General features: G+C 38.4%; 1 protein-coding gene across 1 annotated transcript in view; it reads left to right on the forward strand.

Annotated features, from left to right (window-relative positions):
* The window catches only part of TMEM117 (transmembrane protein 117), a 225,310-nt gene continuing 209,006 nt past the window's right edge, over positions 1 to 16,304 (forward strand). The window contains 1 exon segment of the mRNA XM_075727575.1: positions 1 to 277. Coding sequence (XP_075583690.1) covers positions 1 to 277 — 277 coding nt within the window.

Genomic DNA, 16,304 nt, shown 5'->3' on the forward strand with positions numbered 1-16,304 from the left:
ATGGATAAAGACTTCCGCTACTACTTCCAGCACCCGTGGTCTCGCTTAGTTGTGGCTTACTTAGTGATCTTCTTTAACTTCTTAATATTTGCTGAGGACCCAGTGTCTCACAGTCAGACAGAAGCCAATGTTATTGTTGTTGGTAATTGTTTCTCCTTTGTAACAAATAAATACCCTGAAGGAGGAGGCTGGAGATTTTTGAAGGTGTTTCTGTGGCTGCTTGCCATTCTCACAGGACTGATAGCTGGGAAATTTCTCTTCCATCAGCGCCTGTTTGGTAAGTTACATGATGCACCTACTGCCTTCCTGATAATGGCTTTCTGACTTCTCCTTTTAGCTTTCTACCCACTGCAGTTTTGTAAGCTTTGCTATTAATTGCTTCAACTGTTTAGAGCTGTATAGAACTCAGTACATCAAAGTTTCCATCATCGTGGGAATTAATGCCATGTCTACTTATGTGAGCGTAATTCACTATGGCTCCAGTCAAAAAAGGCTAAACATAGTGAAAGCTGACATGTTTTAAATACTTGAGAGGTCAGTGATTTTCAGTATTATAAAAATACTCCTTTGCATCTTCAGACCGATTTTTAAATCCTAGTATATAATTTTCTCAGCAATTTGCAGAAAAGGCATCGTTCCTTGGGGCAGCGACACTACATGTCTTGTCAAAAGTCACGTAAGTGGAAGCAGAGGTTGTTGTTAGTACTAGCAGAGCTGTGCTGAAGAGCTCCCACGTGAAAACAGGAATTCTAGAGAAGCGGGACTTCTCTGTGTCTTAGTACGAGAGCGAGTCAGTGAAATGGAAAGGTAGGGAGTGGAAAAAACCATGACAGTAAATGCTTTCATACACAAGGTGTGACTAAACTGGGGAACTTCCTGCGCACGGACTGACTGAAAGGAATGGAATGACCCTGGATTAAATTCTGAGGCTGAGAACTTAGATGTAAATATATATAGAGATACAAAAATATCTATCATTGTCTTGAGTCATGCAGTAAATGTAGAAAATGTTGCATCTGAGGGCTCAAGGCTGTCTTTAAGTTTTAGAGATAAGTAGAAATCATGGAAAAGATTACTTCACTCCTGCCAACTGCACTGTTCTTTGAAACATCTGATTGTAGGTGTGTCTTTGCTGGTCTAGATGGCCTAGTCCTATATTCTTATACTGGTAGGACTGCAGGATGGATGGTTACTGGAACACCTTGAAGCACATGAGCTATAGGCCATTTCCTTAGTCTGTCTCGTTCTATTAAGATAGCAAGAGAGCCACTATTATTTCAATAAATCAAATGTAAAGCTGTTCTGTCAAGGAATGAACGAGCAAAGCCATATTAACAGACTTCTTTTAATACAGACATCTCTTGAAGCACTTATTCTGAAAAACAGTTGAGCATCTTGATGGCTGTTTGGTGGGTATTTTACCTTAATGTAATGATAAATGTGAATGTCTCCATAAAGAGGACATTTTACCTTAATTCCTGGGTTCTGGCACAAGTCCTGTCACAATAATGTTTTCCATTCTGGCTTCTGCAATTGAGGAATGATTTTGTTAAATTGGAGAAGATTAAGGAAAAGTAATGAAACTGATGACAAAATTGGAAAATAAGCCCTACAGTGAGAGGATTGAGAGGGTAAAGGAAAGATTAGAGGGTGACTTGCTCAAATCTTACTTGAAGGACAGAACCTTCAGTCCAGCAAATGTATTGCAAGGTCCAGTGCTTGGAAATGGCAAATAGCCAGCACGTTTTTTTTTTAACTGAAAGGCTAGGCAATCAGTGGAATAAGTTGTATTAGGATGCAGCTTCATCAAGAAGTGAATTTTTCTTTTTGGGAATATATTCTGGTCTGACTACAGAGTAATTCTCTGCCTTCTATCTAGGTAGGTTATTATGATAATTCCTTCTGGATTTATAAGTGTGTATCATAGATAGGACATAGCTTAACTTAAATGTTAAAGTGGCTTGAATCAGCATTACTGCCAAAAGGAGAAGGTCTGCCCAGCCTTCAGTGTCTGCTGCTTTGTGCTTTTGTGCAGTTGCTCAATGAAACAGGATAGGGAACTTACCCACATTAGCAGTACCCATCTTTTATTTCTGTGAGGATCATGTTTCTGATCATACTGATGTTTGTGACGGCACAAAAAAAGGATGAGCACTGGGAGAAAACTAACAGGCAAGAGATTTGTACCCCTGATGGCAGTGCTGGCTTATGGGTAGAGTTATGGTCTGGGTGAGCAGTATGGATGTAGATACAATCTGATCTGAGGCTAGTTGCTGCACGTTGAGTTTCATGGCAATTGGAGCCAATGTAGATCTGCCACAGTCCCACCCTCCCAATCCCAGCCACATCATTTTGGTGCCTCCCTTGAGCCAGCGCTGCTGTTGATGTAATGGAGCAGCGAGCCAGCTCAGGCAGCCGATCCCATGGAAAACCAGTTGCTCCTGCTGTTGTCTACAGCAGCTCCTTGAACTGGTGCGATGGCTTGGGTGCCAATGCTGATGCAATGGCCAGGGACTGCGCAGCCAAGATAGCCGGGAGCCACGGCAGCCCTACCTTGTGTTGGCTTGAGTGCTGTGGGACTGCACCCACACAGTGTGTCAGTGGAAATATGCTGTTGCTTGTGATACACTGCGAGCAGATGGCAGTCTGTGTGACTGAGGATCTGACTGTATTGCTGATTGATGTGGCCATGCTAGCTGTAAACTAGCTAGTGTGGATAGTGGTCGCATTGATGGGATGATGATGTGGGGGTTTACAGCTTGAGTGTATCTCTAGGTGTCCAAAAGATTTGTACAGCCCATGCTGAAATCTTTTCTGCCAGTTATTTGCCACTATTTTAATGTCTTCACTGTCTAGAAATCCCTCCTTTTATTGAGATCCTCATTTCCCTCTGGATCTTCTGGCATCAAGCACTTAATGAATTCACCCCTTTATTGTTTTTAATTTCCTTAGTCTGTCTTTTTAAGTAGCTGCTGCTTCTGTACATTTTTTTTTCTATTTAATTATTTTTTTCCCCCCCATGTATAATTGCCTGGAACTATTCCGTTTTTTAATCCTTGTTCATTTATTTATTTTTCTCTGCTAAATTCTGTTTGTAGAGGAAATTGTGACTGGTTGTTTCTTGTGTCCTGTGTATACCTTCCTGCAGTCAGGAAACCAAATAGCACCAGTCAATCTTCCCATGTCAGATCTTGGCTCACAGGGTATGCTGCAAATTGAAATTGAGAAGGATTAGTCTGCATATCTCACTTTAGAAGAAGAGGAGTGGAAAGGATTTTCTTTCTCCATGCCCTTCCTGCTTTTTTGTCCCTTGTCTTGCTGCTGAGTTTGCATATGAACTAGAAAAAGAGTGTAGCTAGAACTACATTGTAACACAGTTTACCATCTGTGACAGACACTGTCCGATAGACACGACTGTCATGAACTTTAAAAATAATAGAAATAAGTTCAAGCATGTTATGTTCAAAAAGTGGAAGGAGAAGGGTGCTGGCTTCCTCTCTCTGAGTTTATAGAGAGATAAAGGAGCAGGTAAACTATATTGTTGACAAGTAGAGATCTTGACTAGAAAACATGCTGGGATGTTTTCTGTTGATAATATTCATTGCAGCCTTTGAACAGTAACCTCTTCAGGGACTTCTTCAAGACACTGCTCATGACTTAAAGCAAGATTGGAAAACAATTACATTTCTTGCACTTCAGTCAAGAAATAACTTACTTGATTTGATAAACATCTCCTGTGATAAATATTTCGAAGGTAAACAGCCTTTATCTAGTACATTCTTTCTATCTTTATGGCATATGGTCAGAACAAAATTGCCTTTTGGCTGTTATCTACTATAGTCTTTTGATTCATCACTAAACATATTTTCTATTTGGTTAGGTATTGTGTTCTGACTTGCTTTTTATTTTGCAATGGAAAATGAAAGGTCATAGATGAATATTGGAAGTTTGGGAAAATAAAAAATAAAGACAGATACCCCTGTTATTTTTTGTTCTGCATGAGAGAGTTACTTGAGGCAGGGAAAACTGGTATCTTCTTTGCATGTACTTAGAGATTTCTTGATTTATTTTCTGCTTTATTAAAAGCAGAAAGAGCTTATAAACTGACCCAATTTGATGACACTACACATTCAAAAAATGCATTCAAATCTTAAATCCTGACTTTAAAGCAATTCCTGAATAAGCTCTTGCACATTTTTCATATTGCTTTGGGGCACTGTCTGGAAAATAATACAGTGTTTAGTGTGTAGAAAGTGTGTGTTTTAATAGGCACCTTCTCAGCATATGCATAGTTGCAGTTCTGTACTCCAACCTCAGGCCCAAATTCTGAGTTCAGTGGGAGTTTTTTTGGGCCAAATTTCAGGCTGTGCATATTGCACCAATGTATATAAAACAGACCTACCACGTAAATTTAGAATCGTCTTTTATTTGAATAGACTTTTAGCAGTATGGATGAATGGGCAGTGCACTTGGAAAAAATAATACCTTAATTTTTTCAGTCCAGCATCTTCACTTTGACTGTATATTGAATACATCAGTTTTTAAAAACGTACTACTATAAAACATGTGTGTTTCTACCTGCCCATTTTTCTGATTCTAAATGATTATAAAGATGTATTCAAATCTGATTAAAAGCCTGTGATTACAGAGACTGGATTTTATTAAATTGCCAATGAATGTGCCTAGATTTATATTTGTAAGTTCCTTCTAAATCATGTGGATCGAAACTAAATACTTAATATGTTATAACAAATTAAGGAAAGCAAGATATATAGAATTAAAACCATATTTCTTAAAATGGGAATCATCGTAATACTGCAAGCTAATCAGAACAGTTGAATAAATATTGAATTTAATGGGTTGCTCTCTTACAAATGTTCACAGTAGGCAGTTTGTTTAGCATTAAATGATAATCTGAGCTTCACAGACAGTGGAGTGAATAAATAAAGCAATCATTAAAGGAATTGCACTGTAGGTACACACTAATGTTGCAAATTTTTTAATGGACAGTAGTGCCATGCTGGGAGCAATTTCATGATAGACAGTTTCAAACAAAACACTCACTGATGACCTGTTGTCTCAAAGCATTGCTCTCTTTGTCAAAAATCTTATCTGGAAGGCTCTAAAAGATATTGCAAACCTATTATAAACAGACTCTTCAGTGTCTGCTTTTATGATGAAAGTTAAAGTGTGTATCAACTGAAGGAATGAATGTATGCAGATTGCAAGAGGAAATTAGGCAGAATGGGATTTAGTCAGGATGATAGTGCGCTACATGTGGGAAAAGTCAATCCGTTAACAGGCATAGGATGAATTCGTACAATAGTACGTATATGATTTATTAGTATCCTGATATATTAAGGGTCACGTTAATGTAAAATCTGGGCTGTGGTATTGCTGCTAGTGTTGCTGTGGCATATCACTTTCATAGTGGTGCTTGCACAATAGCTAATGAACCAAATGTAAGCTGTTTTCTAAAAAAAAGAAAAAGATGTGCTAAGATATTTGCATGTTTTTTTAGCGAGACTGTTTCCCATTCTCATTTGATAGTAGTTATATGAACAGTTGTGCCACCATCTGTAGGAGCAAGTGATGGGTGTATGACAATACTTGCATCAAATTCTAACCTGATTGATAGACCATATTCTTCTCTGTTGTCAGCTCTGTATCTTACATTACAATGAGATCTGTCACTTAATACCCAGCAACTTTGTTACTGCTTTTTCTTTTCCATTGATGACTTCAGCCTAATAGAAAGCAACTAATGTGGTAGCTGGTAAAAAAATACTGTCTTCCAGAGCCTGTTCAGTATGAATTTCAATAACAATGATCAAGTTAATTCTGTTGAAGGCATTCAAGGTCTACTGTGGTTGCTTTGCAGTCAATTCACCTCTTTTGTTTCCAGTAAAATGTTGAAGCAATAACAATAAGATTATTTTGGTCCTATAAAATGTGTGCCAAGGGCCAATCTGACAGTTTGCTAATAATAACGCACAAATTACTGTGAGCAAGCATTTTTGAGAGCCAGAATCCTCAACAAAAAAACATAAAAAGGGAGAAGCTCACAGCCAGCCACTGAATGAGTGCAGGCTCATCAGATTCCAGCTCTGGTGCATTGCCAGTAATTAAGATGTCAGTTTAAAATAAACTACATCATTCATGAGGGGACCACAAGTGACCTTTGAAACATAAATGAAAAGCACGGAAGTGACCTCCTAATTTCTTCTTTTACTCTTGTATTTTTAGAAGAGCCATAACGTCTTACTTCTTCCTTTCTTCAGGCTCAATGAGAAGACTGCCATCGTCTGCTCTTAGCCTTAGTTGTGAAATCAGTCTGATACGTATTACTTCTGGGTAGTAAATTGTAGAGTTTAATTGGAGAGGTACAGGCAGTAGCTACAAAAAGATTATTCTCTCCTCAGTGAAAGCTTTGATTCTACTGGAGGCTCATCTCCCATTCCCTAAGCAGCAGCATGAGACGGCAAGAAGAGCTACATGTGTCAGATTATCTGTAATAGGAAGGCTCTAGAGAATATTTAGCATCCAGCGACTGAAAACTAAAAATAAGTTCATTGCTACTTAATATTGATGTGTCAACTCTGTGTTTTGATCTTTTTGACGTGACTTTCAGATTTTTCTTTCCATTTGAGACTGGGAGTGAGTTTGGAATGATGTGTGCCACTTACAGGAATAATATGTCTCCGTTCCCTGATTTCCAGAAATAGAAGTGAGTTTATTCCTAGCAGGAGCAGCCTGATGGGCATAGTGCAGCTGCAGTCTAGTGCAGGGGCAAACTTCTTCTATCCTTATTCAATGCAACAAGGAGATGGAGAGAGTGTTAGTGTGGAACATGACCTCACCGTGTGCCCAGTGGAGAGCCCCAAGGAGAACACGGTCATGCTGTGCGCTGTCAAAGATCCCCTTGGGTTGTCAGAGTGGCATGAAGGTCCTTCATATGCCAGACAACATTTCTCTTTGTGTGATCCTGCTGGGACTCCAAATCAGACAGTGTGACTACTTTATGAAATTATATATTTACTTTTAAAAAAAAAATCCAAAATGGAAAAACCTCAACATTCTGGGCTTTAAAAAAATTGAATATGTTCTCAGGATTTAAGAACTATTTAGCAAATAGTAAGTGTGGTTTATACATTTCTTAAAGATATTTTGCATATGGCAAAATTAAAAAATTTGTAAAGGTACCGACTAACCAGAGTGACTTTTGAGGAGGAGGGATCAGTAATTGTTCCTTGTGAGACAGATAGGGCGGTAACACAGGATTTCTAAATGTGATTCCTGAGACAGATGAGGCACATAACCTCATTTCAGATGCTGGCAAACAGTTTTCTGCTTTCTTTTTCCTCTTTTCATCAGAAGGGGCAGTACGCCATTCCCCACTGTGTAGCCCCTGCCAGGGGAGGGCAGAAACAGCAGAGACTTTTCTGCTTTGAGGATTTGCACTCTCCCTGGTGCCTCCAGGTGGGAAAGGAGTCTCCCAGGGGCAGACTGGGCATCTGGGTAGAGGTAGCAGCAGAGCCTCAGGGCAAGGTGAACTGAGGCAAGAACAGTGCATGTTGAGTTACTCATTGTGAGAAGCAATGATCTTGTGAAACTTTTACAAACAAAGGACTTTTCATCCAAATTTTCTCAAAGCTTGGTTCAGATAAGACATTATAATTTCCTTTGTTTTCTAAGTAAGGTGAGATGTTCTTACCCATCTACCATGTTTCACTCCAGAGACAGCTGCATTTTAGTCCTAAGCAGAGTCAATTCCACCATATATTACATATACATTACATATTTTAGGAATGCTTTGACATTTAATCCACAAAGAGCCCTGACTTGTTACTGCCCAGTCACCAGCATGTTATGGTTCCTTGGTGCCATTATGAAGGCCTCATTAGAACTGACTTCCACTTTGCGTAGTTATGCAGCTGCCCCATCTCTGCAGCACAGCGTAAGAGCAGATGACTACACAGGTGTTTGGGAGCAAGACTCTTTTGAAATTTTCAAGTAAAAATGCTGATGGTAATTTAATGATGGTTATGATGGTATTTTAATGATGACAATGGTAATTAGAAAAACATTGAGTGTTTTATGTTTTACTGTTTGATATAAATGTCCAAAAACATCTAAAATTTTTAAAGTTATGTTCTCCCTTAAGCTCAGCAAAGCAGGAATTTAAGATTTCTGAGATTACATAACCAAAGATGCAGAAAAATAATTTATTAAGACACGAGTTAAAAATTGGAGGCAACAATCATGTTGCCATGTTTTCCACATTGCCTTATCTGCTTGTTCCACTTGTAACATAGTAACTTCTGCCTTTTCCTTTGTCTTACGCATCTATCACTTAATTACCTAGAATGATAAAATTTAATATCTTTTGCATATTCAAATTGCCCATTGAATAAGTTATAGCAAAGTAGCTGATTTAGATGTGATTATCACCTATTTATTTTTATGATTTATAAGACTTCAGAACATTACAGACTTCGTGGGTTAAAGCAGTGATGCTTCTGGCTCAGTATCTCACAGTAGCCCACTGTGGATGCTAAGATGAAGTATAGGAATGGGAAAGACTGTACTGATAACTCCCAGAATAGTTTCTCAGCCTCCAACAATTTGTTCAGAATTTAAACAAAAATATGTCTATTTTTACATGCCTTTGGCAGTCATTCTGAAGACAAAATAATAAAGGTGGTAGTTAGCAGTAGTCTTTGTTCCTGCCTACTGTTACTAAGAAACAAGTCCTTCTCAAATTTTCACATATACTCATAAACCCCCAAATTTATCAAGTCCTTCATCCTCTTACTTCTCTTAAGATACTGGGAAACTTGTTGGGTTTGGCCATTTGTCTGAAGTCCAGAGAAACTGAAAATTTAAAAACAGTCTGTCAGTTGAAAAGAGGCAGAATCTTCTGCTGAGGTCGTCCTGTCTTTTAAATTGCCTTGAATTCATCTTTCATTTGCAACACTGGGGTATGATCTTTTAAAGTGGACAGCTGTTAAGGGCTTTGTGGGCTCACTTATGCACATGCTAAATAGTGTTTTCTATTTCTGGGACACTGATGCAATGTGTGTCTACTAAGAAGCACACTTTTAATTTAATAGTAAAGCAAAGAAAAAACTAAATCTGTACAAGATTCAGTCAAAGTCAACCATGCTAAACAAATAAATGAAAATGAGATATTATGGCAAAGAGGGCATAAAGAGATAAGGCAGGATCAAGAAAGATGTTCCTAGAGAGTCACAGCAGCATCAATATTTAATTTTAGTTTACTTGAGAGAAAGGGAACAAGGCCTAAAATTTGGGCCTAAAACCCCACAAATACCCTAGCTCTCTTGCTAATCTGTGGTCACAGATGTAAGTGACAAAAAATATGGATCTTAATTCACTCTTGACAGTGTAATGAGATACAGGAAGTGAAGAAACAGCTGAAAACTAGTATTTTATGTGGAGCTTCTGTGGAGTTCCTGATCAGCTACTCCAGACAAGACTTTTCCCTGGAACAGTTACCCCATTTGCTGCAGAGCGCAGGCTCTTCACTCACCTTCTCCTGTGGGTAGTGCCTTGGAAATCAGATTGACATCTGATATAATTACATTACAGACAAAAATTGAAAGTAGGAATTCTCATGTTACTTACATTGAGATATGCTCAATGTAAGTATATATTCAATCCCTCTTTTTTCATTTTTATAGTTACAAACCTTATCCTTTAAGAGACATGCCATAAAACTGTCTCACACATCTTGTTGAGGGAAGCAGGTTAAGCCTGTTCTAGCCATTTCCTTGGTGTGACGTGTTATGGAAAGGTGAAATCCTTCAAAGACCGCTTCCACAGAGATGGAAGAGCATGTATATTCCTAAGTATGTCAGTGTCACTTAGGTGTCTGGCACTATGAAAGGCAGTATTCATTTTGTGACTGAATAATTCATATTATTTGAAATTGAACACCTTTATAACTAGACCTTTCAAGAAATCTCAGTGGGTATTTTGTGAACATTGTAAATCTGCCTCAAGACAAAATTTATGGTTATTTTTCAATACATACAAGATGTATTGAACGTAGTCTTAACAAGATATTCCTAAAATAAGTACCACTTCAAAATGACTGAAGACATTTTTGACTCTATTGAAGAATTTTGAATTCCTTACTCTGAGATGGAAAGAATCTTCCTCTGCAAAAGCTGGAAATGTTCAGCAGCAACACTGAGAAAATGCCCCATAACCTCAAGGACACAAGTGCCATATACTGTTTGCTGTGCCTGTTTCTTGTTAAGACACTAGCATCTCAAGATGGAGAGCTCTTCTTTTGGCTATTTGAAGATTAAGATGCTGCAGACTGTCGTGCTGCATATAAAGCATTGTGGACCTGAAAGCTGCATCATTGACGTGTCTTTATTATTTCTCTTTCTCTTAGATCCTGAACTGTAAAAATTATCGTCCATCTAAAAGTTGGACAGATGCCCCTTTAGAGGTGGAATGCTTTTCTGTAGTAGTATTAGATTTTCCAGGGAACAGCCTTTTGCCATATTAACATACAGAGCTGGATGGAAAAGGCTTTCTGCCCGAACAGTTCACCAGCACCTTTATCCTTTGATTATTTCAGTATTGATCATTCAGAACTGTCTGCTGAATCAAACTATTTGAGTAGCCTCTAAGCTTAGTTAGTTTGCTCCTTGCAACAGGCTCTGCAAGGTGCTCCAGTGGAGGGTTATACTGTGCTTGCTTCCCTTGTGATATTGAAATTTGGGAAAGGCCACGTGCGTGTCTCCTCACCAGCAGGAAGCTTCTCCCTGAGGGCTGACCTTAGTTTTTAATGGTTGAAACTGTTTGAACTGCATGGTGACTTTCTTCCTTTACCATCTCTCAGTGAAAATGGCCTTTCTAGTGACTGTTGTCTAAGCTAAAAGAGCTGATGAAATCCAGGCTCTCAAAGTATGCCCAGACATTGCATTCCTTAGAGTCACTTTTAGACTTTGTCCAAAGTGAGAATCTCACCTTAGCCCATCAGTCCATCCTCATCTCCCCTTTTCTTTTCCAGTTCTCACCAAAATCTTACCCAATCCCAGATGGCACAAAACTCTTCAGACATTGCGCAGGCTGAAGTTTTTTTGTTAGAAAAACTGCAATTATTTCAGCGCTCGGTTAAGGTTTTTATTACATACATGAAGAGCTTACAGAGGCAGTCTGTGTGTACCCAGAGGTTATCGGAATGCCTTTCTGGGTGTCAAACTAAATCTTAACTTGGTTGAGGCTCATATAAGGTTGTGTATGAAATATGAATTATTGATCCTTGGATTTCCAGATGAGGTTTGATGTCCTGATACTGTTGGTGTGGAGTTGGTGTAGATCATATGCTTATGTTTGTGTGGTTGTCTTACAGCTTTTTTTAATGTTGGACTCTCCTTTTGCCTTCAGACAAGTGCGCAAATGTCTCTCTAGGGATGCATTCTGCCCTAAGTTACTCCAGGAATGTTTTTTTTTTCTAACCTTCCAGAAACTGTGGTTCTTTACAATGCATCAGCTCCACCACAGTTTCCACGCCTCACCTTCCAGCAAAACTAGCTGCTCAGCTGGGATTCAGATTTATCAAGAAAATGAGTGATAACAGATCTGTTATTCTCATGCTGTGGTAATGGCTAGGGTGTATGAGGTCTTGCTGTTGTATAACAGGGGTGGTTGTTGCAATTACAGTCTGTGTAAAAAACTGGCCAGAACCACAGTTATCAGAGGAAAATTAGCTTTGAGAAGCAGTTCAGCCAGAAATAATTATCTTTCAACAGAGGAGCACCTTCTAGTGGTATTGAATGAATATGGCAGATGGTTAAACAGTGAGTTATTTTCTCTAAATAAGGAGATGTAAATATGCTAGATGAAGAATTGTAATTAATATTTCTGTATACTATTTTTTTTGTGATTAAATTGATAATTCATTTAAAACCAAAGGAAAAACCAAACCTGAGCAGGGAAAGAATGTATTTGAAAGAAATACAACATTTTTCAATTGCAGCTCCCCTTGCCAACCTATTAGCTTACTAGTTTTTTATGCACTTACCATTAAATAGTATTTTTATGTGTTCTACTGTGGAACATACCCGCCCTTTGGCTTTTTTTAGTAAAGAAAATTTTGTTTCTTTATATATCTGATTTAGCTCCAAAGGAAATTTGCTATGGAACTGTTATTTTGTCCAGAGTTTCACTGATTGCTAACACAGTTTCTTCATCGAGTTTATTTCTAGTGAAGGTATATTTCTCAGTATAGTATTTGCCATGGTTACTTACTTTTGCAAATAACATAGTATCAAATGATTTAAAATTAATTTTTTCCAAAGTTACTACTGAATACAGTGGATATAGTGGTTTAGCTGATATTGTGGATTTCTCTCTTCCAATTTGTATGTAGCAAATAATCCTTTTTGGACACAATTACATAGTGTACCTAATAAAAATTAATAATGTGATATTTCTAGAAAGGCAAATGAGGATTAATGAGCAATGCTTAATATTATGTCATTGCAGGAGGTTTGTTTTGTGCATTAGTGGAAGCTACCTGTATGAAACATACTTAGATTTTCATTGTGTTCTTTTGAATTTTGCAACTTTGTGAAAAAACGTCAAATACATGATTTGCAGGCGGTTAAAAGAAGACATACCTTCAGTTCCACTTTTTAATTCTGTAAACATGCGTTAGCAAAGTAGAGAACTTGACCTTTTTTCCTGAAGAACTTTTTCGGCATCTGGAAACTTCAGCCTGAAGTTGAAATAGGTCTTGCGAACGTTTTAACCAGTGAAAGCTCCTTCCATATCACTTGTTTTGCGTGTGCCATTATGAAATAGATTTGCTGAAATAACTAGTATTTTTGCATCCTCTATCCCATGGTGTTTTAGAATGGTTTCGAGGATTCCCGGGGAAAGAATGGCACACACAGACAGACTATCTAGCAGCACAAAAGACTATTAACTACACCACAAGCATTCAGCAAAGCAATAGTCTTACCAACCCGAGGACTGTGAGGGAGATGGTCCATCCATATGATCTTGTGCCGTCTTGCGCTGCGAGCTCAGCCCAGCGGTCGGTAGGGGTCAGCTTTACGTGGGCGTCCCCACGGAGGCAACGGTGACCTCGCCATACACCAGCCCACCCCTCTTCAGGAAATCCCGGTATTTATATGGCAGAGGAAATGGGTTTCGACACACGTGGCCAGTGAATGCCAAAAACACACCTCGGTTGCAACAAAGGGAGCCTATGGCGCGTGCGCCCACTGGCCAGGCGTGCTGCATATGACATAGTTATCCCGTGTATTGGTTCATGGGCTTTGTTCACGCGGCATATTGCCATAATCCAGCAGTCACGTGTTGACTATGCTCAAGCCAATAACAGGATGCTTGCAAAGCAAGCAAAATTGTGAGCTGTACCTTGTATCTTCACAGCTGCACATCCTCCCTAACATTTCTCAGCTTTTTATCTCTATGGTCAGCATTTCAAACAATAAATTATCTGTCTCTTGTGCTAACTGCATTCCTCGGCTATCTACTCACCCAGTGTCCATCCACAGACCAAAATTCCATCTTTTAACCCTTCTGTACACACATGGTAGGAAGGCAAAGTGGGTGGTAAGACAACTGGGAACCTGGGGCAAAGTTAATGGAGTCAGGGCTTTGTCTAGTGCTTCTGTAACAGTGGGCATAAAATTCTACAAAATACTGGAAGTGCCATGCAGTCACCTGTTAGAAGTACAACTGCCTAACCTTTAGGCTGTTTTGAGTCTGGTGAAATAATAATCAGCTTTCCTGCAGTAAGATCTATGCTGCTTGCAGCACATACTAATTTTGATATAGGGCTTGATTAACTGATTTTATCCCTTTTTGGTGCTCAGTGTCTGTCTGGACACATACACAGATGCTAGCTGAGAATTATATAGCTTATGAAACAATAGTTTTCACCCAAGTCTGAAAACTCTCCGATCTAAGTGCATGCCCCTGTATTTCATTGTAGGCTAGAGAGCCATCTTGGTTGTCATTGGAATACACTTTCTCTTGGTCCCACAACATCAATTCTCCACTTGTGCATTTGAAATGCAAACATGCTCTGTAACCCCTGGGGTTCCTGTTTGTGAGACTTAGTCACAGTGTCCAAAGCAGCATACTTGTAAATATTTATTGAACACAAGAAATAAAACAAGACCCGTGCTTAATCTGTATATACTGAAATTAAATCAGAAAGCTGTCTCTGGTCAGGCTTTCTTTTTTTCTGTGTACTTTACACCTCTGATTAGAACTGGAGAAAGGGAACCTCCTGCATGGGAGCTCTCATCCGCTGAGGGTGTCTAGACAAAAAATAGTGTCCTCTGTTCTCGACCAGGAGGGCTCTTTTTTTTTTTTTTTTTAATTAAAATGAGCATTGTTTCACTTCCTTTGATACACAAATTCTTTTTGCTACAACAGCTGCTCTCTCCTGTATTTGACTGACCAAGTGACTACTTTTTTGCCTCAAGAAAATGCAAATATCTTTTTTTCTCATGCTCTCTGCCAGTCTTTGATGGCTCAGCATGCACACTTAGTAGCAACCCTTACATTCCCCCCATTGAGTCCCAGAGACACCGTTGCTTGCCTTAGTCCAGTAGAAAATCTCTAGCAAAGCTCATGGTTAAATCTAAATCTCTTTTGAATTCCAGTTCAGCACTAGGGTTAGTTGTGGGTGGCTGTTCTCTGTCGACCTCCGCTGCATGTGTTTGATAGAAAGGGAATTGCTCATTCAAATCAGGCTAAAGGTTTATTATGCATATTTGCTATTATTTAAATGTATTGTTTAAACATATTAAACTATTTACATATAAAGATACTAAACTATGTTTATATTTTTATATGTTTATGTCAATATTGTAATGTTTATATTAAGTTGGTTATTTACTATGCCATACTACTGCATTTTGGACCACTTACTGCGATGACCATTTGTAAACCTGTAGATGCTCCTCGATGGATGAGGATGAAATCTGCTTTGTTTGCTGACTCAAAAAAATGCTTTATAAATGTTTATTTAAAAAGGCTGCATGATAGATAGATTATAAGCTACTCCATTTATTGTTAAAAATAAGCTTGCGAATCAGTTTCAGTGCAGTTTCAGAAGAAAAGAACAGACAGTTTGGATAAAAAAAAGGAAATAATTATTTGGACAAGTCATTACAGAGTATCACTGAACTGGTATTGAAAAACAGAGATTACAGCACTGCCCTTCAGAGTCCAACATCAGCATTATATGGGATACAAATACTGCTGTTTCTTTTACCTACTATGAAACTTGTATTCCAATTAATTCAAAGAAGGAAAGCGTAGCTTCTGTTAGGCACTACAGATAAGATGCTGAAACATTGCAGCTCTAAAATGAGAAAAAATAGGAGCATCGGGAAATCACTTTTAGAGGTCTGGCAGTTAAAAAAAAAGCATGTTTGTTAAAAATGCTAAAAATTCTTAAAAGAATAAAGAGTGCAAAAATAGAATTGATACTTACATGCCCTCTAACCAACTTTTCATTTGTTATGCAGTAAGGGCATCTAAAGAGAGGAAATTTTTTATCACATTCATTTTATAACCTGGGATACAGTCACACAGAATTAAAAAATCTGCACTGCATGAACAAATGTATTAGCATTTTCTATTGCTAACGCAGGTTTTTAAGTTGCTTCCCTACTAAAAAATGTTCCAAAACATTATAGGAAATCAATATCTATTTCCACAGGTTTCCTTTTAACTGCATCAGCACAATTGTCTAAACCTGAAGTAATAACATCAGTAAGAGTGAAGTCTATAATTAAAATTATATGTTAAATCTGTATAATAGAAATTGACAGATGTCGAAAAATTCTGAATTAAGCCTGCCTACACACTGTAATTCTGGCATAGCTTTAAGTCTTCCCATATTATCTGCATTTTACAGCTTTTTCACAACAGCAGCTTGAGGTATTGCATCTAGGTAATAGTAAAGACATTAATGTAAAGCAGAGGGGGAGATGTGGTGCCTTTATGAATCCCCTGCAACATTCAGCACAGCAGATGGCACTGACCATTACCACCCTGCTCTCCCTTGCCTTTGGGCAATGAAAAGGAAATGTCAGCCCTTTCCTTGCAGCAGCAAAAGTCCATTTTCCTGTTCTTATTTTTTTGGTAAAAGATGAATTTGCGTTCTTACGAACATTTGTATTTCTGTTCTTTTTTCTTTGAGAAATAGCAAGCAGTCTTTAAAGACTACATGGCATTTTAGAGGAAGGCAGAATGCTGTATGTTTCACCCGCATT

The sequence above is a fragment of the Pelecanus crispus genome, chromosome 1, assembly GCF_030463565.1.
Source record: "Pelecanus crispus isolate bPelCri1 chromosome 1, bPelCri1.pri, whole genome shotgun sequence".
In the NCBI taxonomy this organism is placed as follows: Eukaryota; Metazoa; Chordata; class Aves; order Pelecaniformes; family Pelecanidae; genus Pelecanus; species Pelecanus crispus.